This window comes from Rhododendron vialii, chromosome 5a (genome assembly GCF_030253575.1).
Source record: "Rhododendron vialii isolate Sample 1 chromosome 5a, ASM3025357v1".
NCBI lineage: Eukaryota > Viridiplantae > Streptophyta > Magnoliopsida > Ericales > Ericaceae > Rhododendron > Rhododendron vialii.
In genome coordinates, this window is record NC_080561.1 from 10819472 (window position 1) to 10843601 (window position 24130).

The 24130-nt window shown below is 38.5% G+C and overlaps 1 protein-coding gene and 1 long non-coding RNA gene across 4 annotated transcripts; one reads left to right on the forward strand and one right to left on the reverse strand.

Annotated features, from left to right (window-relative positions):
* Positions 1–7660: 7660 nt before the first annotated feature.
* On the reverse strand, positions 7661–9466 carry LOC131326807 (uncharacterized). The gene is made up of 3 exons (XR_009200118.1): positions 9320–9466; positions 8206–8281; positions 7661–7901 (listed from the first exon to the last, which is right to left on the reverse strand). It is a non-coding gene; the product is annotated as an uncharacterized LOC131326807 (long non-coding RNA).
* Positions 9467–10874: 1408 nt separating this feature from the next.
* On the forward strand, positions 10875–23929 carry LOC131326796 (sodium/proton antiporter 1-like). 3 transcript variants are annotated; one of them, XM_058359677.1, is made up of 10 exons: positions 10875–11173; positions 16523–16643; positions 16777–16905; positions 17362–17538; positions 19263–19369; positions 20051–20171; positions 21373–21434; positions 21542–21844; positions 22197–22491; positions 23239–23929. In XM_058359677.1, the coding sequence occupies exons 2-10, from the start codon at positions 16608–16610 to the stop codon at positions 23353–23355; spliced, it is 1347 nt and encodes a 448-aa protein (XP_058215660.1). In that variant the 5' UTR covers positions 10875–11173; positions 16523–16607; the 3' UTR covers positions 23356–23929. The 3 variants fall into 3 exon arrangements, with proteins under 3 accessions (XP_058215660.1, XP_058215659.1, XP_058215658.1); XM_058359676.1 differs by lacking the exon at positions 10875–11173 and adding an exon at positions 15114–15488; XM_058359675.1 differs by lacking the exon at positions 10875–11173 and having other exon boundaries at positions 15114–16643.
* The last annotated feature ends 201 nt before the right edge of the window (positions 23930–24130 follow it).

A 24130-nucleotide genomic window follows, 5' to 3' on the forward strand; every position in this document is an offset into this window, starting at 1 on the left:
ATGTGAGTCATTCTCTAACAAGAACGTGGAACAAAATTAAAAGAGTGAAAACAAGTCCCATCGATAATGCTTGGAAATAAAGACCAAAATACCCTTGAAATGGCAAGACATGGCACGGCTTGTGCTTATCACAGCTAGACAAAGTCACAAGGCATGGCACGGCTTGTGCCTGACAAAACAAAGAGTGTCGCGTGAGTGAGTGGCACAGCTCCACCCGTAGGATATCTCCTTTTCGTGTGACCGTGACAAAGGCACCGTCAATCTTGGTCTTCAGCATACATACCCGGATTTGGCGGAATCCATAGCTCCAATCATGTGTCTGGAACTGCAAGCTACTGCACCTTATCTTTCTTGTTTACTCGATTGTTCATATTCATTAGCATGCAGCTTCAACAGCCATGGCCGCAATACGAGATTCTCAAACCTAGTACTGTAAACGAATCGAGCAGCTTGTTGGTTTGGCTCGACTCATTTGACCAAAGTTCTACTCGTTAAGTGTGACTCGGCTCAATTAAAGAGGTTCATTTAGTAAATGACTCAGCTGATCAGCTCAGCTTGATAAGGGCTCGGCTCGTTACGGTTCGAGCTCGAATTTTTAGCTCATTTAGTAAACGAGTCAAGCTCGAACTCGACAAAGCTCGGCTTGATAATGGTCCTACTCCAATTAACCACTCCTTCTTGAAAACTGATAAGCACCCCGACAATGCAATAAAGTGTGCGCTAAATCTCTATTTAGTTTAAGTTAATTCTTTAATTAGTTGTTTTTAATTACTATAGCTCGTAAGGTAGTTTAGTTTCGTTTTGTAGAAAAATTGTTCAAAACAGGAGTTTTAAAGCTCAAGGCTGGCCCAAGATATTCAAAGTTCAAAAAAAGAACAAGAACGGAGTCATCGGAATCCAATGACAAAGATTCAAGGACCCGAAGGTGATCCGTCGGCTCGAGAATGGTCTAGGCAAAGAGCAAGACCAAGTGCTGGAAGAAAAGCTCTCGGCATCGATAGGAAGTAAGAAGTTCAATCGGTACTGAGCTTCTCCCAACTGCAACCTCAATCCGCTCGGCATTGAAGGACATCAAATGTATTCAATCGGCACCGAGGTCCTTACGCCAACAGTTATCATGCTCGGCATCGGTAGAACCATATATTTCCCATCGGTAGCGAGGCCTTTAGCACAGAAACTTAAGGCCTTCGCAATCGATACCGAGGGCTTGAGGAGGGGATTTTCGGAGCATTTTGAGAATATTCCATGCGCGTACCTTGGAGAATATAAAAGCCTGTGATGTCACTTATACAAACAACTTTTTGTATTGTATAATTTTAGATTTAGTCTAGATTTACTTGCTTATTGAATTGTTCTTCATTTTTCAGCACTTTAATTTTAATTTTCTGCTTTAGTTAATTAGTTTTTGCTACGTTAACCTTCATTAAAGTTGTAGACAATCTTCCGATCTATCAGTTAATCTAGTCTTCTTCAAGTGTTGTTATTTCAAATATGCTAGCTAGATTTTTGCTCGCTTTTATCTTTGTAAATATGAGTGAGTAGTTTTCCAAGGCTAGGTCATGGGGTGATTAGCACCTCATGGCTCGAGAAAAATTGTGTTTTTTGCCGTAAAGCTTTAATCTTTGGTTTGAAAATTGATGTGTAGTTTAGATTTATTTGTCAAATTGCTAAGGTGTTAACCTCCTTGATCATGTGTAGGTAAGAGTATCGCCTACTTACCACAGATGATGCTTGGAGCTCTGTCGCTCGAGGTTTTTGCTAAATAAGTTATAGAGCTAGCTTGGTAATTGAACCATCTTATTTTCCGGTTTAAGAACCTTAGTTGAATATCTTAAACCGTGTAATCGGGTGGAAAATGTAGTTTTACTTGAGTCATGGGTGTTAGTAATTCCTAAACCTAATATGCTTTTTATCCTAATTAATTCGCTTTTAATTTAGCCTTTTTACTTTCCACCGTATACGTAAAACAAAGTTGGCTGCCTAAAAGCCGAAAATCTTGCTTACTTCTACAAATCCATCCAAGCCGTACTAATTATTCCCGTGGGTACGATCCCGGTCTTCCGGATTTTTATGCTTCAATTAGACGCTTATATCCTACCCTTGGGGTGATCTTATTTGATATATCGACCAACGAAGCAAAAACCCATGTGTTCCTAACCGTCCATATGTGCCAACTAAGTGTCGCAATCATTCATGGCGTAGCCCATTTCTCTCTACCTTTTCCAACTTCTCTTTGATCGTCCAAGGCTCCCCTAGTTGACAATTAACCAAGGCCCCCATTTCTCTAAGCTTTTTATTTTTTGTTTTACGAGACAAGTTATTCTCTTACAATACATCACCTTTAATTCAAAAAATAAGTAATTATTTTCCTTAGCGAAACGGAGCCTTCTCTTGACTGGAAGCGAAATGGAGATAAAATCTAAATGCAGATAGCCCTTTTGCACCTTAAAAGCATGTGTGAAACCGTCTCCTGTTCTAGCATTGGGCATATATCCTAATATCCTCCACTGCGATTTGCTTCCTCACCAAAACACCATTCACGTACACATTGTTAAGTATCTTTCTTTTGGTCTAAAGTAGTTTGGTACAAGCACGTAGTTCCTAGGTGAGCTATTGTGCAATGGTTGGTTATCCTGTGTACACTTTCCACAAAGGACAGGTGTGGGGTGTTTTGGTGGAAAACCAATGTTTGTTGTGTTCAAATGCTATGGAATCTCATAAACATCTGTTTTTTCAGTGTCCTTTTTCATCTCAAAGTTACTGTTAAAGCATCCAATTCCAAACCAATTGGCAAAGAGTGGAGAGGCCGCCTAAGCTCATATACTAGTTTTGGAGGAGATGTTTAACCGATGTGGGATAAATCCCAATACTCCCTCGCACGTGCGACCCTTGACTAGCACGTGGGGAGGTCAACAAAGGATCCGGAACACACGGATCACAATAAAATAAAGTGCAACTATGGTATAAACAAAGGGGAAAAGCCTTCGAAACTCTAGCTCTGATACCATGTTAAAGCATCCAACTCCAAACCAATTGGCAAAGAGTGGAGAGTCCGCCTAAGCTCATATACTAGTTTTGGAGGAGATGTTTAACCGATGTGGGATAAATCCCAATAGTTACATTGGCTTTGTTCGGTTCACCGTTTAGTTTTAGTTTTGTTTTTGTTGTAACGAACGCTATGAATGCAAGCTAAGAACGAGAAATTGAAAACTAAACAAGAAATCACAAAGACACAAGATATACGTGGTTCCCCAAGATGGGTACGTCCACGGGCGATGAGAGAGAGATTCACTAACCAACGTGAAGAAGAGATACAAAGAGCCGGCTATAATCCGTAACTCTAGAAAGACCACAATATGAAAGCCCAAAAGATAATTCCTAAAAGTCCCCCAAAAGCCCTATTTATAATAGGCTAAACGGGAACAACTTAATTAACCAATGTGGGACTAAAGAATGCAAGGCATTCCTAACAATTCTCCACCTTGACTTGAATTTCACTGAACCAAATCACCAAATATAGCTATCCCCTTCTAACCTCTCACTCGCCAAATGCCCCCGAGGGGCGATCAACTGCAAATACCAAGCAAGCCCAAGCAATGCTTGAACTTGGCAACCGGAACCGGTTTAGTCATCATATCTGCTGGGTTATCTGCCGTGCCCACTTTCTTCACCTCAAGCTCGCCATGCAAAAATGCAGTTTTGACATCAAGTTGCTCTAACTCAAGATCATAACATGCAACAATAGCAAGTAAAGTGCGAATGGAACTATGTTTTACAACTGGTGAAAATACCTCATTGTAGTCAACACCCTCCTTCTGGTTGTATTCTTTCGCCACTAGCCGAGCTTTGAACCGAGCATCTTCTACCTCTGGAATACCTGGTTTGCGCTTGAAGACCCACTTGCACCCAACAATCCTCTTCCCTTTCAGCGGTTCTACTAACTCCCATGTTTGATTCTTCTGAAGAGACTCAATCTCCTCATTCATAGCAACAAACCACTATGCAGACTCAGCACTCAAAACAGCTTCTGTATAGCTTGAAGGCTCCTCATACTCAACTGTTTCAGCAACTGATAAAGCATAGGCCACCATCTCAGAATAAGCTGAATACCTTTCAGGAGGCCGAATCTCCCTCCTTGGCCTATCCTTAGCAATAGTGTGTGGTTGCTCAACTAATGCATCAACCTCTGTGTCTGAACTCTTGAATTCCTCTTCAATTGGCTGTTCAATGTGCTTCTTCCCTGAGTCGGAAGATTCACTCAAAAACTCCACCTGCTTTCGAACACTCTGTTCTTGAACTGTATCATCAACCTGCTTAGACCCCTTCATTAGATAATTTTCATCAAAAGTCACATCCCTACTGATAAAAAACTTCAAATCATCAGAGCACCATAATCTGTACCCTTTGACACCTGCTGCATAACCCAAGAAAATACACTTCTTGGCCCGTGGCTCCAATTTACCCTCATTCACATGAGCGTAAGCTGGACACCCAAAAACACGCAACACAGAATAATCAGCTGGATGACCTGACCATACCTCAAATGGAGTCTTACACTCAATAGCAGTCGACGGAGACCTGTTCACCAAATAGCATGTTGTGGAAACGGCTTCAGCCCAAAATTCTTTGCCCAATCCGGAATTGGACAACATACAACGTGCCTTCTCCAAAAGAGTCCTGTTTATTCGTTCAGCCACACCATTCTGGTGAGGGGTTTTTCTCACTGTGTGATGCCTCACAATGCCCTCATCACTGCAGAACCTATCAAACTCGCTAAGACAAAACTCCATACCATTATCAGTTCTCAAACGTTTTATTTTCTTACCAGTCTGATTCTCAATCAAAGTTTTAAACTGTTTGAATGTATTAAAGGCGTCACTCTTATGTTTCAACATATACACCCAAACTTTACGAGAGAAATCATCTATAATACTCATAAAATATCGAAAACCACCTTTAGAAGTTACCTCTGCGGGACCCGAAAGATCCGAGTGAAAATAATCCACCGTGCCTTTGGTGCGATGAACAGTTGTACTGAATTTTACCCTGCACTGCTTGCCGTAAACACAATGCTCACAGAAATCCAGCTTTTCAATTTTCTGGCCACATAGCAAATCTTGTTTGCTCAAAACTGTCATCCCCCTCTCGCTCATATGCCCAAGGCGCATATGCCACAAACGAGTCAAGTCTGAATCTGAAACCTTAGATGAAGCAACCGTTGCTGCAGCACCTATAACTGTACTGCCCTGGAGTGTATAGAGGTTACCACGCTTCTGACCCTTCATCAGCACTAATGCACCCCCTTGAGACTTTCAAAACTCCACCTTCACCGAGGAATTTGCAACCATGAGAATCAAGAGCACCCAGGGATATAAGATTTTTCTTCAAATCAACATGTCGAACCTCAGATAAAGTCCTAACAATACCGTCATGCATCCTAAGCTGAATCATTCCGGAACCAACAGTCTTACAGGCCATGTTGTTGCCCATCAAAACTGTACTACCATTGACCGCCTCATAAGTAGAAAACCACTCTCTATGTGGACACATGTGGTATGAACATCTAGAATCTAGAACCCACTCGGTATTAGAGCGAGAATCGCCCTCTGTAACTGATAACACATTATCTGACTCATCTGAACTTTCAGCAATTCCAGCAATTACTTTACCCCCTTTCTGGTTTTCTTTTTCCTTCTCCTTGAGTTTTAAACAGTCACTTTTCCAGTGCCCGGGTTTCTTGCAATAATTGCACTTTCCCTTCTTCTTACCTAATGATCTGGATCTTCCCCTATTACTCGACTCCACCCTTTCTGTTGTTCTTCCCCTAACAAACAAACCCTCCGCATGTGCATCACCCTCACCTGACACTTTTTTTCTCAATTCTTTCGAATATAGGCTGGCCTTAACATCCTCCATGGATATCGTGTCTTTGCCATACAATAGGGTTGTAACAAAGTGCTCATACGAAAGTGGTAAAGAACATAGCAAAATTAGGGCTTGGTCCTCATCCTCAATTTTACTATCAATATTTTTCAGATCCATAATAATACGGTTGAACTCGTCTAAATGATCTTTAACAGGTATACCTTCTCGCATACGAAACGTATAAAGACGTTGTTTGGGATATAACCTATTGGTGAGCGACTTCGTCATATATATGCCTTCCAACTTCAGCCAAATTCCTGCTGCTGTAGTTTCTTCTTCCACCTCGCGAAGATCATCTGCCAGACTTAACTGAATAGAACTCAGAGCTTTGGCATCCGTATCATCCCAATCTTCCTCTTTGATTCCAGAACTAGTCTTGCCTAACAAAGCCTTGTGCAATCCTTGTTGGGTTAACAGAGCCTTCATCTTTACTCTCCAAAGACTGAAACTGCTGCTCTGCCCATCAAACTTCGCAATCTCGAATTTAGCCGCCATAGCCACAATCGGAAACGAAACCCTAGTTTTTGCAACCTAAGGCTCTGATACCAGTTTGTTGTAACGAACGCTATGAATGCAAGCTAAGAACGAGAAATTGAAAACTAAACAAGAAATCACAAAGACACAAGATATACGTGGTTTCCCAAGATGGGTACGTCCACGGGCGATGAGAGAGAGGATTCACTAACCAACGTGAAGAAGAGATACAAAGAGCCGGCTATAATCCGTAACTCTAGAAAGGCCACAATATGAAAGCCCAAAAGATAATTCCTAGAAGTTCCCCAAAAGCCCTATTTATAATAGGCTACAAAAACGGGAACAACTTAATTAACCAATGTGGAACTAAAGAATGCAAGGCATTCCTAACAGTTTTCAATCATTACCCTATTTCTTTCTCCAATCATTACCCTATTTTTTCAATTATTACTTTCTCATCTCTTTCTACCTCTTTCCAATCATTACTCTATTTCTCTCTCCACCCACTACCAAAACTTAACTAAACAATGGTATTGTAATTCAAACTTATAATGATAAATTGGAGATTTGATTGAACGGTATACATGTGCGTGTAGGTGGATAACCCATAACGTGTTGACGACGAGCGGAAAACGAAAAAAAGAATGAAAAGGGATACGAGGAAGGATAGGATAAAACTGAAAAATATCCTCCTCTCCTTCACTACGTTGCACATGGTTTTGTCTGATCAAATAATTGTATACATCGAAAGCATGGTTCAACCGTTTGTGCATTTGACAGTCCAATTAAATCATTAAGCACAATCTTAGCGAAACTTACTTTTTGGCTAGATGTCTCAATGCGTACAAGTATGTGTAAATACATCAAAATGTCGTCTCTCGCGGTGCTAAGACTGAGATGCCCATTGTTGTTTACCGGAATTAATATTCATGGAAATAGTTACTGATGTTGCGAAATGTTCATTATTGGTTTACTTTTGTTTTATGAACTGGTTGTTTTCTTTTGTTTCATTAACTGGTTTCGAGAAAAACCAAGGTGCACGTGTGTGTGTTGTGCCGAGAATGAGGGGGAGAAGTAGGAGGGAAATTTCCTCTTGTACCTTGGCATATTTCCCTTGTACAAACCCTAGGATTGGGTTGTGTTGTGTTTTTTTTTTGATAAGTCAGTCTGTCAAGCCCCGTTCCGGAATAGCACCTCATCGGCCTATCCCGATACGACACGTGACAACCAGCTACTAGCAAATCCAAGAATAACGAACAACTACAGTTCAACAGCCACATTTTATTTACATCAAAAAAAAAATATTTTTCATTTACAAACTACAGCGGAAGTCTGTCAAGAAATAAACTTTACATAACCAACTATTATCCAAAACTAAACTAAGCAAACTCATCTACGGGCCAGGAGACAAAGACTCCCACAGGCCTCAACTACGCACTTCTCGAGCGAGTCACAAAATGCAAAACGCGACCTGTAGTGGACACCGACCTATACCTGCAAAACTGGAACCCCAAACGAGTTCCAGGAGTGTATATGAGACATGGATGTTGTTCAATATAGGCAATAAATCCAAGTTCATCATTAATTAAGCATTAAGCAAATAATCGACACAAAATCTTTAATCCGACACAAAGTCACTAGCTCGACACAAAGTCATAATTTTGGCATAAAGCCATTGAATCGACACAAAGTCAAAGGCACGACACAAAGTCCGGCCGTTGGCCGTTGTTGCCCACCGACACGAAGTCACTGTCCAATATTTCAAATTCAATCCAATTGAAGAACATCTATGAATCGAACACTCACCTCGGTCTCCAACAAAAAGAAAACCAACGCAGTCACTCCCTACGTGGAGCTGCGGTACTCGTTGTCGTCTCCGAACCTAACAAATATTCCGCACATATGAGCTCAAAGTTTAATTCCAAAAGCAAAGAAGTAAATTCATCAATTTGTACCTCAAAGCCAAAAATCTCACAAACACACACTTTCTAGCAGAACCATTGATTGAATTCTGACTATAGCATTCTATAGGTTTCAAAGAATACTACAAGACCATCACCACAGGCAGGAAGACTTCTAGTACATCAATCTAGATATAAAATTTGCCCAAATTGGACTCCGAATGACTAAGATATGCTCAATTGAAATTACACATCTAAAACAGAAACTACAGACCCGGCAGAACCGTCTGCGATCGAATGCTCATTAAAAATCACATACTCAATATTTTCCAATAATTCCAACACCAAAACTTCACCAATTGATCAATGTTTAAGACTCAGTAGCATCCATAGTCAGTGAGCATATTCAACTATGACAAAATTGATGAAGGACACAGCCACAAAACCTGCCCAGAATTTCAGAATCACCAAACTATTAACTTCAGAACCAAAACTGCTTTTTCTCAGACCAAACTAAGGCACAATCTTTACAGATTCAGAAAGATATACAAGTCTAGTTTCAGAATCAAGAAACGGTGCGTAAAACCGATACCCGAGCAAGAAGTTATGCCCGTTTTTCCAACATGCGTCTGGGCTGTCAGCACAGACGCGAATCTGACTGCAGTCCGGTTCAAGATTTTTATCTTTTTCCAGGTTTCTCAGAAAATTCTGAAATTTTTACAGCATAAACTACACACAAAGACGCATCTACAGTAAAAATACCAGAAAATAACATGATCTGTATGTCAATGGTAAAAATTCGTCAAAAACAGGACAGGCTCAACTCTGCTCAAAACACAGTTATGCATATTCATATATTATACACGAATTTTCAGGAATAAACTCAACTCCAAGCTCAAAACCCTTCTGCTATGGATTCAATCCATCTCTAATTACTTCAATCAAGTACATGCTAGATGTAAAACATGAAACCTAACATGAAAAACATGAAATTCAGCCTTGAAGGAGATGGAAATCACCTAATTAAGCTTCAATCAACCTAACTCTAATTTTCTTCTTCTTTTCTCCTTCTTCTTCCTCTTCTCCACGCTGCTCTTTCACTCACTCTCTCTCTCTCTCTCTCTCTCTCTCACACGTTGGAACAACCTGATGGATTTTCTTGTTTTTGTTTTATTTTTCTTTTCTTTGTTTTGAAGAAACCCACACACACTCAACACATCAGCACACACACACGGCACACATGCACAATTTAAAAAAAATTGCACTTTAGCCCTTAAGTTATTAAATTTAACATTTAAGCACCTCAAAGATAAAAGGATGTTACACAGTCAATTTCATTTCATTAAAAGTGCCCATCTGGCAAATACAGGAATCCACCGAAAATACAGAGATACAAGCTAAACATGAACATCAGGTAGGAACCTAAACTCTACCACCGAGAAATAAGCACATAGTGCAAAGCAGAGCCGACACACGAAGTTCGACCAATAGAGCCGTTCACCGTAATAGAGATTAAGCACCTACGGGAACGGAACCTAATCACTGAATAAGCAAGAAAACAGGGGATCCCTTTTCATCAAACTAATCTTAACCCCGAAAACAGCCACCGGAGCAAGATGACCATAATCAACCCACCATCGTCGGACAATCCTCAGTAGGCGTCGGATTATTTGCCCACCATCCCTTCCACACCGGATCTAAAAAAAACAGACCGGTACTTACTCCGGACTGGACTGGGGAGACCAGCCGGGAAACCCGTAAAAACCGGTAAAAAAAACAGAAAAAAAATCCTAACTCCATCACACCATTATTACCTCGCCACCGGCCATTAACCGCCGGATCTGAGAAGACAAGGCAGGGTCTGGTCGAGTCAAGCCCACAGAACACCGGCCAGTGGTCCGATCATTCGAAACTTTGTTGCCTGAAACACACCAACGCTCGCCATACCATACCGGAGAGAGAGATACATCGGAGGGTCGAGAGAGACTGGAGGAGGGGAAAGGGAGAGGAGGGTGGAGGGGGTGGCAACCCCCTCCCCCAAATCTGAAATCTGTGGGTTTGGTTTTTAGAGAGAGAAAGTAGAGAGAAGGAGGAGCGGTGCTGGAAAATCCTTTTTGACTTTAACTTAAACTTAACTTAAATATGGAAATTTTGTCCATATTTGAAATTTTTTTGCATTTGTTGGTTTTGCACCAAACTTTTGTAGGTTATTGATTCATCTCGACGAGAGGAATCGGAAAAGTTTATTGCTTATTTCTTAAAATATTTTGGTAAAAGTAAAACAAATTTACGTTTTTGATTCTTCTCATCGAAACGAATTAATAACTTACAAAAATTTGGCGCAAAGCCAACAAATGTGAAAAAAATTTAAATAAAAACAAAATTTCTAGATTTAAATTAAGGCCAAAAGAACGCATAGCCTAAACCCTGTAGATTTTCTCCTAGGAAATTAATTAGGGTGAGAGAAAGAGAGTTAGAGAGAGACGGCTTGAGGGAGAGAAAGAGAGGCCTTGGTTCTCCTATAAATACTCACCACACTCTCATTTTTCCACACCCCTCCACACTTCATTTCCTTCCTTTGTTCTTGCATTGTTGTAGGGTTTTTTTTTTTTGTTTGTGAGAGAGAAAGTGAAGGAGACCGGTTGAGAGGGAGAGAAAAAAGGAAGAAATTCTTGCTCCCAAGCACCACCACTTTGCCACCATTCCACCACCACTCAAAACCACCCTTCGATTTTAGTTTTCAAAATTTCTAGAAGTATTTGTGTTTCCGGAATTCTTTTTATTTTAATTTTTTTCGATCGAGCGGAAGCGATATTACTCCGCCCACATTTCCATCCGACGTACTCATAGCCGCTCTACCGCCAAGAAGAATGGTAGAAACCTCTTACCTACTCACGTACCTAAGTATAATGTTGATGTGTTATATGTTTAAATATTGAAAAATTATGACTTTTATGATATCGCATGCTAAAGTTTATATATTGATTTTAGCATTTAAATGTTGAATACCGTTACTATCGTAAAAATGATTGCAAGGTAGAAACCTCCTATTTACTTACCTAAGTATATCGTTGTTGTAATATCGAAACTAGATTTCTATGTTAGTTGCTTGTAAAAAGAAACATAGTTACCTGGGAAATTAAAAAAAAAAAAAAAAAGTTAGCTATGAAGCGGTAAAAAAAGAGAGATAATAATAAAAATAAAGGTATTATGTTGAATTAGGGAAGTATGCTTAATATGTTGCTGTACTGTTATTTTTTTAAAAGCATGAATTAGATTTGATTGTTAAAATTAAAATGTAAATGTTATATGTATGATCGCTGTGATGTTAGTGGGGAGGGGGAAAAAAATTAATGTGAACATCAATAAAAAGTCAGTAATGATCATGTATAAAAAAAAAGGTATAAAATAAAAGAAGCATGAACCTAAAAAGAAAAATGGATTTTGTTTGCATGAAGGAGATGTCCTCAATTTGCCAAGGGTACTGATATTTGTTTTTGGTTTAGTTAATGGAAATTGAATCCAATTGTTGTTCCTATATTACATGTTGCTGCGTTATGTGATTGGTAGTAGGAAAGGCATGGAGATTAGATTTAATTATTATCTACTTCTTTTTTTGGTCTCGGAGATTTAATTATTATCATACTCCACTTAATTTTTGGCGAACGCGAGAAATGATGAATGTTTACGAGACACGAGAAATGATTACAAATGGAAATGAGAAACTGAAATGAGAAAAGATTAATAATTATGTGAGCATAAGAACCCCATGGAATCTGAAAGAATGGTTGGTGGAATTATGGCTCAGGTGTGCGTGCGTAAAATCTGAGAGCTCGAACCAGCGGAACCAGTGTTTGTGTGTGTAAAGCTTGGTCGACCGTCATTCTGAAAGAGGGAGTAAACGGAACCAATGCTTTAGGCCCGTCATTCTGAAAGAGGGAGCAAACAGAGCCTGGGTGGCAAAATCTGAAATTAGCTTGGGAGCCCGATGAAATCTGAAAGATGGTTAGCGAAACTAGTGCTAGAGGAAAGTTACTGGAAAGTGAAATTGATACTTGATAAATGATGACACGAATTACGAAAACGTTGTAATAACTCTGAAAAGGCACCGACACCTCTATATATCTTTGTGATGTTAAATTTTTGTGAAAATGATAAACTATTACAATATATGCTATTTTTGTTAGTGTATGGAACATAGAGGTAGGAGTTAGCTACTGAGCTTAAAAAAAGCTCATGGTGCTACTTTGTGGCTCTGGCATTTTAAGCCAGACCTAGGTGACGAACATGGACAATTTTTCCAGTTGGAGGAGTATGGTGTTGAACAGAGACTTGTTGAGGAAGAAGAACGACGCGAGGAGTAGATTTACCCTCGTGCCCTTCCTATCATATTTGCTAAATGTAATTCGAATTTAAGGAGAATTTAGTTTGTAATGACATTATATTTAATAAATGCTAAAATTTTATTAATGTTTCTAAAAATCGGGACGTTACAAACCCAAAAAAAAAATTGAGCAATAAACATAGAGGTAGCAAATGGGTGGGTTTGAGCGGATTGAAACGGGCCACGGGTCGAATAGTAGGCGGTTGAAATGGATCGGGTCGGCTACGGGTCAAGCCAAGCCTGACCCGACCCGTTTTTGTTTGTTTGTTTGTTCCCCTCCTTCTTTTCAGGAAATTCAGTTTAGGCTTTAAAAAAAATGTCGAATTGGCTTGAAAATGTCAAAATTCAGTTTAGGCTTAAAAATGTCGAAATTCAATTTTACTTTAATTTTTGTCCCGTATTTTTTGGGAACGAAAGAAGTATTGAAGTAATTAGAGGCTAAAAAAGCTTATAGTATCAGGTTTTTTTTTTTTTTTTTTTCCATTTTCAAACAGTAATGTAACTTCGACGAAGAGTCAAAGGCTGTGTCGGAGAATTGTCTGGAAGGCGATGATTGCATCGGCCACCGATTGTACAATTTCGGTCTTCATTGCGTCCGCCGAAACCACTGTCTGGGTTCGGATTAAAAATTTAAGTGACTTATTATTATTATTTTTTTGTTTCTATTCAAATTTTTTTGTATTTGATTGTTTTGTATCAAACTTTTGTGACTTATTGATTTGTCTTGCTGAGAGGAATCGAAAAAGTAAAAAATTATGATCGAAACTTATAATTTTTTGAATAAAGACGAAAATAATTCAAAACGACAGTTTTTTTTTGAATTATTTGTCTTTTTAAAAAAATTATGAGTTTTGATCAAGTTTTTTTTTATTACTTTTTTTATTCCTCTCGATAAGACAAATTAATAAATTATAAAAATTTGACGCAAAATTATCAAATATGAATTTTTTTTAAATACATAAAAAAAAAATCATTTTCACTTATTAAAGCCAAATATTACGGAGTCAAAATCCGGTGGACTGATAGTTATGGAGGGGGAGAGAGGGAGAGAGTCTGTGAGCTGATCGAATAATTTTTTTTTTTTAATCAGTCAATTCATTTCAAGTCCGAAGGTAAAGATTACATTACAAAATACAGGAGTGCACCAAACTACTTACTCTGGGATTACAGAACACCCTGCAAAAGCAAATCAGCACTAGTTGCCGATAAGAGAATTCCATCCGGAACTAGGCAAAGAGAAATCAAACAAAATCCCAGTACAAATCAGTAAACAATAATAACGGATGTAATTAAAACAACAAACAGATCACAAGCGAAGGAAGAAATCTAATCTCGTGCCGGAGACCGAACACTGCTTCACGCCTAAAACTGCCGTTGACGACTTAGAACAAGGAAACAACGCCGGTGAACAAACAGGCCAGAGCTGCTACCGAAAAACCCCAACAACGGTGTCACTGCTACCACTGTTGATCGAATAATGAAGACCCAAAATTGGTTTTGTACTGGTACAGGAGGCGGGATAGCGTAACAGGAGTTCAATTTTGCGCACGGAATGAATCTTTTGATTTAAACCCATGTTTTGAATTATCTAAACCCACTTGAATTATCTAAACCGGCTTATTCAGACAGAATTATCTAAACCCACGTGAATGTGAATGTGAATATGGATTCAACCCATTTCGAATTGTTGTACTCCCTCCGTCTCAAAATGTTTGTCCGGTCCGTAAAACGGGGTGTTAAAAATAATACAATTTTTGCAAGAAAAAATCAAAAGTTTTTTAACAACTTACTAGATATCAATGAGTATTTTCAATTTGTGAAAAAAGTTTGAATTTTTTCTTGAAAAAATTGCATTATTTTTATCACTTCGTTTTGCGGACCGGACAATCATTTTGGGACGGAGAAAGTACTTTAAATTCTGTCCGGCTTATTCTGACGGAATTATCTAAACCCATGTGAATGCGAATATGGATTCAACCCATTTCGAATTGATGTACTTTAAATTCTGTCCGACTTATCAGGACAGAGGGGTTTTCTGCCAGCCTCCCATGGGTCCATTTCGCACATTTATTTGGTAATTTAAACTGTGCATTTTATAAGGTGTGTAAAAATAACGTATTCATGTAAAAAATTAGTTTGTCCGGACATTAATTAATATATCAAAAGTTGAGTTATAAATGAAAAAATAGACCGCCTGAATCTATTAACTGTTTTTTTAAGTTAAATTGTCTATAACCGTTCATTTTTTCGTTTAAAACTTAATTTTTGACATATCTATCGATGTCCGGACAAATTAATTTTTTTCATGAATATATTATTTCACATGCTCTACAAAGCTCCAAAAGATGTACAATTTAAATTACCAAAAAAATGCACATAACTGTCTGTTCAAAAAAAAAAATTACTCATCACTGTCCGAAAACACAAAGCCGCCACCGCCGGCCGCCCTCCTCCTCCTCCTCCGCCGCCTCCTCCGCCACGACCACCACCACCAGCACCTCCTCCTTCTCAGATCAGGTCATTTCGAAACCCTAACTTTGATGTCAACTCTAATCCAATTCAGAACTCACTGCCTCTCGCCACCGCTCCAATTAAAGAAACGCGCACTTCTCCCTCCGCCTCTCGCGTCCTTTCTATCTCATCCTTGTTCGGATTTCTCCCTCCCGAAATTGAGAGGTCAACGAATCCTCCACAGCAATGGCGTTCTCGCTCCTGCCGAAGACAAGGCCCGAAACTCCTCCTCACCGTCATCTCCTTCGTCGAGTCAACGGACCCAAGCAACTGACTCCGAGAAAAAAATTCAGGTTTTTTTGTCATTCCTTTCAATGAATTTTCAATACTATTCTTCAAGTTAATTCCTGTAGATGGACATGAATTTGATTCTTTGCGAAATCAATTCCTACCTCCGTCCCAAAAATTGTCTGTTCAGCAAAACAACAACATTACTATAATGAATTTTTCGTCAAAATAATTCCTTTTTTCTGCAAGTTAGAAGTTAGAAGTTTATTTTGCATAAAATTCTTCTTCCTAAGTTCTCGTATTGCGGACCTGAAGGAGTAGTTGCTTTAGTGAGCTTTGGTTTACAGATGCAGATTATTGAAGACTAGAATGTTTCGTTCGAATTTGGGAAGATTGTGGAAGTCGGTTATCTAAGCATGTTTAGTTAATTTGGTAGTTTCATCTCTACATGATAAGGTTTGGGGGCTAGCGTAGTCTCATGTTTTAACAAATGTTAAGTTGTAGGGTTTTGATGAGACTTGTGAAAGATGCATGGTTCTCTAGGTTCTAGATTATGCATTGGTTTGCAGTGTGTGTGGGCCCCACCTCTCTTGTGAGTGTGCATGTAAGTGTTTGTGTGCTTTTTAGAATTTTTGATCATACACTTTAGGGTGATAAGCCAACAAAACAAAATTCTCCAACTCTTTAAGGAATGCTTAATTGTCCCTTTTTTGTGTGTGAAATATTAACCCCATTGAAGGCAGATTCTTTTTAGTCGGGAGCCAACTTGAAAAAAGAAATGCGATCATTTTAGAGGACTAGGCGTTGCTTATCATTGAGATTCTTCATTTCGTCGGCTGAATTACTGAGTTGTTAATTCTGGAATATGCAACTAAAAACAAGGAGCTATGCATATAAAGTGAATGATAAGTTATGAACTTATGGTTGAATGACCCAATTGCTAGTACTAGCAAATGGCCCATCTCAAAGTTCTTATGACTTTAGTTACAAACAGAAACTTCCTTGAACATACTGTCTTCGTTTTATTTAAGCAACTTCTAGTGACTTTTGTCCATATTATTCAACCCATGTATATCACATGTTCTGTCGATGAAACAAGCTCACAAGATTTTGAAGCCACTTATCAGCCGAAAACTGATATATTGAAAGCTCTAGCGATTCTTGGAGCAGCTGCAATAGGAACCATGGCAATTAATCAATCCTGGGTTGCTGCTAATCAGGTCCTTTTCATCTCGTGGCTTTATCCTATCGCTTCCAAGTTTTGGTGATAAATTTCATAAACTGAGGAGGATACTGTCATAGATGTATACGGATGGAACAGGCAAACAGGTCATCTGGTTTTCCATGTTACAGGATGTTGTTATGGCCCTGCTCTTTGTAATAGGATATGCAGCCATTATTTTTGAAGAATATATGGCGTTTAATAAAAGTGGAGTGGGATTATTAATGGCAGTGAGTTTGTGGGTAGTACGAAGCATTGGGGTAAGATTTAGACTCATTCCTTGCCTACTTGTTGACAGTTGCTTCAGCTCTGACTTTGTTGAGTTGACTCTGATATTATTTATCAATTTATTTCTTAAGATGGTCAACTAATGTCCTCATATATTCAAGTGGGACAGACCTTTTTTTTTAAAAAAAAAATTGCTCGTGCTGTTCTTTTGCACATAAACACTGTTTTTCAAACTTTAGACATCAACAAATGTTCAACCTCTCTTTTCCTTTATCATCTCGCCTTGATCATTGGATGCAAGTTATAGTGTTCAAGATCTGCTGAACTCCAGCTAATTTGTTCCTAATTCAAAATGTTTTGCTATCGTTGTGGTATTGTTGCCGTACAATCATTCTTGATATTGAGATTAGGGACTCAAAATCGTGGAAAATGACATACGGTTAGTATTATACAAGTTGACCTGTAAGTTCACGCACTATTTGGTGCAGGCTCCCTCAACGGAGGTTGCTGTTTCAGAGTTGACACATGCATCTGCTGAAGTCAGTGAAATAGTATTTTTCTTGTTGGGTGCAATGACCATTGTGGAGATAGTTGATGCCCATCAAGGATTTAAGTTGGTTACCGACAACATAATTACTCGAAAGCCAAGGACTCTGCTTTGGTTGGTTAGTGCTCCATTCATCTATTATACTCAAGTCATTGATCCTTCTTATTGGCATATTGGATTAAATTACTCTTGGGTGTGTTAAAAGAATCTGATTCTTCAAATAGCAGTAGTGTTTTTTTCTTCTTCTCTCTCTTGAAGGGCTCCACTATGAACCTGAGATTTCAGTCAGTTATAGGGTCTTAACAAGAAAATTCCTATTTTCCTTTTTCTGGGGATGGGGGTAGGGGTGGGGTTGGGGTGAAGGACACCATCTTCGTTTTCCCTCTGAAAGCCGAATTCTCATGCAAAGATGCTCCTCTGAAGCTGAAATAAGGAATTGTCCCCCTGGTTCAAGAGTATAAACATCATTTCTTGATGAAAAGAAAAGAAACATATCCCTTGCACCTATTCTATCCTTATTCAGTGTTGTTTCTTTCACAATAGCCTTCTTAATATTGTCATCATGCCAATTTGGCTCGTGCTCTAATCTTTTTCATCCACATGCGTCTCAGTTTTCCCTTTATCCTTTCTCTCTTTTTCTGGGGTAATTCGAGTTTTCTGACTGCCATCCCCTCCCTGTTGTAGGGAAAATAACTGGGTCAAGGAGATCTCCATGTCAAAAGTCGTTTGCTAATGGATTAACGTATAACAGAGAGAGAAGTGATCGTGTTTATGTTTTGTTCTTCTTTATAGTGACATCAATATCCTGAAAACAAATCGAAAAAATGACTTTAACAACCGAAAAGTTCCTCAATGTCTTGCTCAATTTACCACTTTTCGAATTCTCTCTCTGTTTTCTCAAAGTTCCTTTCCTCTCTCGGCATCTATGATCTGGCAAATAATTTACAGAACCCCCACCGATACCGCGTCCCCCTTTACAGGAGTTGCGAATTGCAACCTTTCACCTTTTTTTTCTGTTCACCATCTGGTGACAAACAGAATGATACCTAAAAATGCATTTTGGAACCCAAAATCATCAAAAGTTGCCCACTGGAAATTCAATTGTCAATGGCTAACGAAACCTGTTTACAAAGACCCACCCAAGCATATGCTTATCTCCATTTTCATTCACAATAAATCATCCACTACTTGGACAAGATGAACAACCACCATCACTTCTGTCGACAACCAAAATGAAGTCTCACTAGTTAAGAAGCTCTTAACATGCTACCATAGCTCACATCCAACAACCACCAATCATTTACTGACATCTAAATTTTGTTGACGAAGCCATACTAAATTCTTTATCTTTTATGTAGTAACGTATATTTTGTAATGTATATTGTGACCTTAAAGACCTTATTGTAGTCTTGCAGAGATTATTTAGAAGTATGTCATAGGGATCTATGTAGAAACATGCAATTTGTGATTGTAACGAATTCAGGAAAACATGTAGTTGCACAAAGTGGTAGACGAGAGTCACGGGACCCATTTACTCCTTTTTCTCGGGGTTCACAACAATAGTTGTTTAGAACTATAATTTTTTTACATGACTTAGATCCCCCTTACTTGGTCTAAGTACTTTCGGTTTAGGGTGGGATCTATTAGCATATGAGATTGTTGCCCATGTGTAGATGGCATGCAATTTGACAATATGGATTGGTTCTTGTTATTTATTCTTTTATAAAGAATTTGGTGGTCAACTTTTGTTTGGATCTAGAGTCGGAGGACAGCTCTTCATATTTTACTTTTAGATTCCCTTATATCTTTACCTTAATTTGTTGTGTCTGATGATTAATGCAGGTTGGCTTAATGACTTTTCTCCTCAGTTCAATCCTTGACAACCTGACCTCCACTGTTGTCATGATTTCCTTATTGAGGAAACTCGTACCTCCATCAGAATACCGCAAGTAGGTATCCATTATTGAACAATGTTTTTCCATGCCGAACGCTCGGGATGTTGCTGTTATAGTTCTACCATGTCAACGAGTAGTTGTGGCATAATTAGCCTCTAATATGATGCTACTTCGGTGGTGGTGATGTTCAGGTCTCTACATGGGGGTTTACAAAACCTTAAAATATTAAATCCTACTTGAGTTTCATGTTCATTTGATTGACTAACATTGGGGCTGAAGGGCAATTTGAAAGGCTTATGTAAGAAGGCATTTCCAGTTCGTTATGCACCTTTATATCTACTGGTGGCATGATACACTGACTTGAGTGATTCACAATTGTTCACAGTCAATCTAATTGTTGTGGTGGTTTCATATTGCGTTGTATCTTGTGGAATATTGTCATGCAGTAACTTGATAAACCTTTATAAGTAGTCTAAGTGTATGTCGCCAAGACTTGACTTATCTATTATTAAAGTGCTTTGTTTCCTCTATGCAAGGTAGTTTTGCACATAAACTTCGTAGATAACTACAACTGTTAGAATTTCTATTTTTATAATCAGTAACTAAGGTTCAGCATTATTTATTCAGCAATTTAAGTTTCCATCAAGTAACATTAGTCCAACATTTTCCATTTAATTTACAATTCAGTCGGTAAAGCTTCTTCAAAGTGATAGTATTTGTCTCTGTGATTTACAGGCTTCTAGGGGCTGTTGTTGTGATAGCAGCAAATGCTGGTGGTGCATGGACTCCTATTGGTGATGTAACCACCACTGTGCTGTGGACACATGGTCAAATATCTACTTTGCCAACAATGAAGGTATCCGCATTGTTCCAACATTTTGATCCCTGTTGTTAATGTGTTTTGTTGCATTCATGTTTCAATCCCACTATCCTATGGGATCCATGCATGTTACGTAGTAGTTGTCTATTATACATTTACGGCTTGTGGACTGAGGGATCTCTTGTACTTCTATAATTTGTTCATTAATGTTTTTTATGCATACTTGAACTGCCTTTTCGCAAACAAAGTAGATGCAGGGATAGTTAATACATGAAGGCTTAAAAGGAACACCTGGATAAGTGTTGTCTTCTCTGGTATGTTGTCCGCCAAATGGACGACACAGACATCGAGCATTTTGGGATTACACATTCCTATCTATTGGGTTGCAATAGTAACGCATATGATCAACTGAAAGAATAGTATGAATGATCTGTATGCAATAAGGTAGTTATAGGATATGGAAAATCTAGAAAGATGGCCAATGGGTTATTATACAAGGTTGCCAACAATTAGTATAACATGTAGGTTGAGGCAACAAGAAAAGATGTGGCAAGGATTTAGCAGAGGGTACGACCAAATAGAGATGAATGTCAAAGAGGAACTCCTGTCACCAACCACCATCAACCTTGAATTCACACGAAGTCTCAGCTGAAAAGAAGTCAACTTAAGGACTTATCCTATAATATAATGAACTGATCATACCACACATATTCGGGTTCGAAGAAGTTGCAGTCACAAGATTACATGAAGTACTTTTTAATTTATGTCTGAACTTGTAGAGTGTAGAGTGGTGGAGGGACTTCTTCATATTTTCAGAAGTTTGACTTGATGTAAGTCTCGGGCATTCCTTCATGTCACTAATTCAACACTGTTTTTGGCTTATGGCAAGTTATTCAACCAAATCATTTTGAAATCCAATTAGGACAAGATCACCTAACAAGGAAGCTTAAGGAAACTTTTAAGATCATGTTTTGAGCAAGTGGGAAATTTTACAAACTGGATTGTATCAAATCATGTAATACTGATGGAATATGGCCTAAACAAATCCTTGACTGGGATTTTTTAAATTGGAGTATGCCAGTGCCCAGTTGTGGAGCAGGAATCCTTGTTTGAGACCGGAGGCTTAGAGAACACTCGTATTGATAACATTAGACTAATTGCCTTTGGAAATTTTTTGCTGGTGTAGTAATCAGGGAAAGAAGGTTTTCTGTAACTATTCATTTCTCATTTTTTGCAGGCCTTAATTGTACCTTCTGTAGTTTCCTTGGCTGTCCCATTGGCTCTTCTGTCACTTACTAGGTACAGTTCTTATACTGTGAAACTGATATTGTAGAATATTGAGTTTGAAGAGTAAATTCAATATAGTGAACTATTAATCATAGTGAGAGATTTGATTTTTCAACCAGTGAAGTTAATGGAACGGTACTAGACTCTCCGAATGTTTTGTCATCCGAACAAATGGCCCCTCGAGGACTGCTTGTTTTCTCTGTTGGGATTGGAGTAGTGGTGTTTGTCCCTGTGTTCAAGGCTTTAACAGGTTTACCACCTTTCATGGGTATGTTGCTTGGACTTGGAGTTCTTTGGATTTTGACAGACGCCATTCATTACGGTGAATCGGATAGGCAAAAGTTGAAGGTACCCCAGGCTTTATCACGAATTGACACCCAAGGAGCCCTTTTCTTCCTTGGGATCCTTTTGTCTGTCAGCAGGTATCCTTATGCATCATATGAATTTTGCAATTGCTTTGTAGTGTGGGTTTAATTGTCCTCAAGAAAGTATAACAAATCTTATGCCCCTTTAGTAACACTTTAGCATGTCAAGTTAGTAATCAAGGTAGAGAAACCACACTTCAATTTGTGAAGTCATCAAGTCTGCGATAGTGATGACTATAATGTTCTTTCAGTCTACCAATCTTAATTACTAGGCCTAAAAATTATTACTCCAATTTCATGGATGAGGCATCTATTTTGCAAGTTTTGCTTGTGACATCAGTATCACGTTACAATTTAGCTGAAGTCATACTTCATCTCTTAAGTTTGACATCTGAAATATATAATATAGCCTGGAGGCAGCAGGGATACTTCGAGAACTGGCAAATTACCTTAATGCCCACATTCCAAATATTGAACTGATTGCGAGTGCAATAGGGGTTGTATCAGCAATTATAGACAACGTTCCATTAGTTGCTGCAACAATGGGAATGTATGATCTCAGTTCCTTCCCCCAAGATTCCGAATTCTGGCAATTGGTTGCGTATTGTGCCAGTACAGGTGGATCCATGTTGATTATCGGCTCGGCTGCGGGAGTTGCATTTATGGGAATGGAGAATGTGGATTTTTGTTGGTACTTGTGGAAGGTATTACACCCATCTTATTGTAGAAAAATTCTTTGTCACTGATTTATTTCACTGCTTAAGTGGTGTTTGATAAAAACGAAACTGAAAGCTGAAAAAATAAATACTGAAAGTTATATGCTGAATTTTTTAAGCTAAAAACTTATTTGATAAAAAACGTAAGCACTGAATTAAAAAAAATGATAAATTTGTTTTAGTTTCATTAGTTATAGTGATTCTCTTTTAATTTTACTAATGGAGTGTGGTAGTGGTAATGGTGGCGATGGTGATGGTGGTGGTGGTCATGGTAGTAGTGGTGGTGGAGTGATAGTAGTAGTGGTGGCGTCGGCGGTGGCAATGATAGTGGTGGCGGTGTGGACTATAAATTTCGTCACATAAATTCAGTCAAAATTAAGTAGTTCAAAGTTATTTAATTTTTATTACCTTTTTAGCTTACATTTTAAGTGGCACTTAATCTTTTAAGTAATGTAAAATGTGGTTATCAAACCAACTTTGTCGCTTATTACTTAATTCATTCAGTTTTAAGTGCTGAATTTGTGTTATCAAACAACTTCTTAGTTAGATGCTTGTGATTGGTTCCATGTAAGGGAAAGGATTCAGACTACGGATCAAGACGAATCATACCTTGTTCTGTATATGTGAAATAAGACTGTGAAAAACACTTGGTGATATATAGCAGCTGTTTTCACATATATTCTTCTATTCAAAACTTGTATTTTAGGTGTAATTAGAGTGGTATATTTTATGTAGGTATCCGGAGTTGCTTTCGTTGGATATGCTGCTGGAATTGCTGCATATTTAGCGATTCACAATCTCCATCTCTCTCCCTACGACGTAGCTCAGGTCCCTTTCCTTTCTGGTTCATAAGCTAATTATTCTCAACCTTTAGTCCCGTCATGACTAGTAAGGGAATACATTTCATGTAATACTGATGTTGTCGATCATTATAAATTTGCACCAACTGGCGGTGCATGAAGGGTTCGTGGAAAATAATATCTGGAGGAAGTACGAAGACAATTGGAAAAAATAATTACTAGTTCTGGTGAGAAGTATGCAAAAGTAGTTGGGACACCAGCCTTGTAGAGTATAATTATAGTTGTAGAAGGTGTGTAATGTCCTTGATGCTTACATTGTTTAGACTTATGTTTGATATTTTGGCACTTTCCGGGATTGTTCAAAACCTTTATTGGTGTCTTTGTTATATCGACTACGTTTGATTGTAATGGGTAGGCCATGAAGGGTTCGTGGAAAATAATATTTGGAGGAAGTACAGAGACAATTGGAAGAAAGAATTACCAGTTCTAGTGAGAAGTATGCAAAAGTAGTTGGGACACTGGCCTTGTAGCGTATAATTATAGTTGTAGAAGGTGTATAATGTCCTTGATGCTTACATTGTTTGGACTTATGTTAGATATTTTGGCACTTTTTGGGTTGTTCAAAACCTCTATTGGCGTCTTTGCTATATCGACTCCGTTTGATTGTAATGGATAGGTTAATTAGGGGGTAGTTTCTCGCTTGATACTCCTCCCATTATCTGCACCAAGTTGACCGCTGTGAAATTGATCCAATTGTGTTAGAGGTAATAGCATTAGCACATCATGCATATTATTTTCGAGATTCGAAAATTTATTTCTTCACGTTT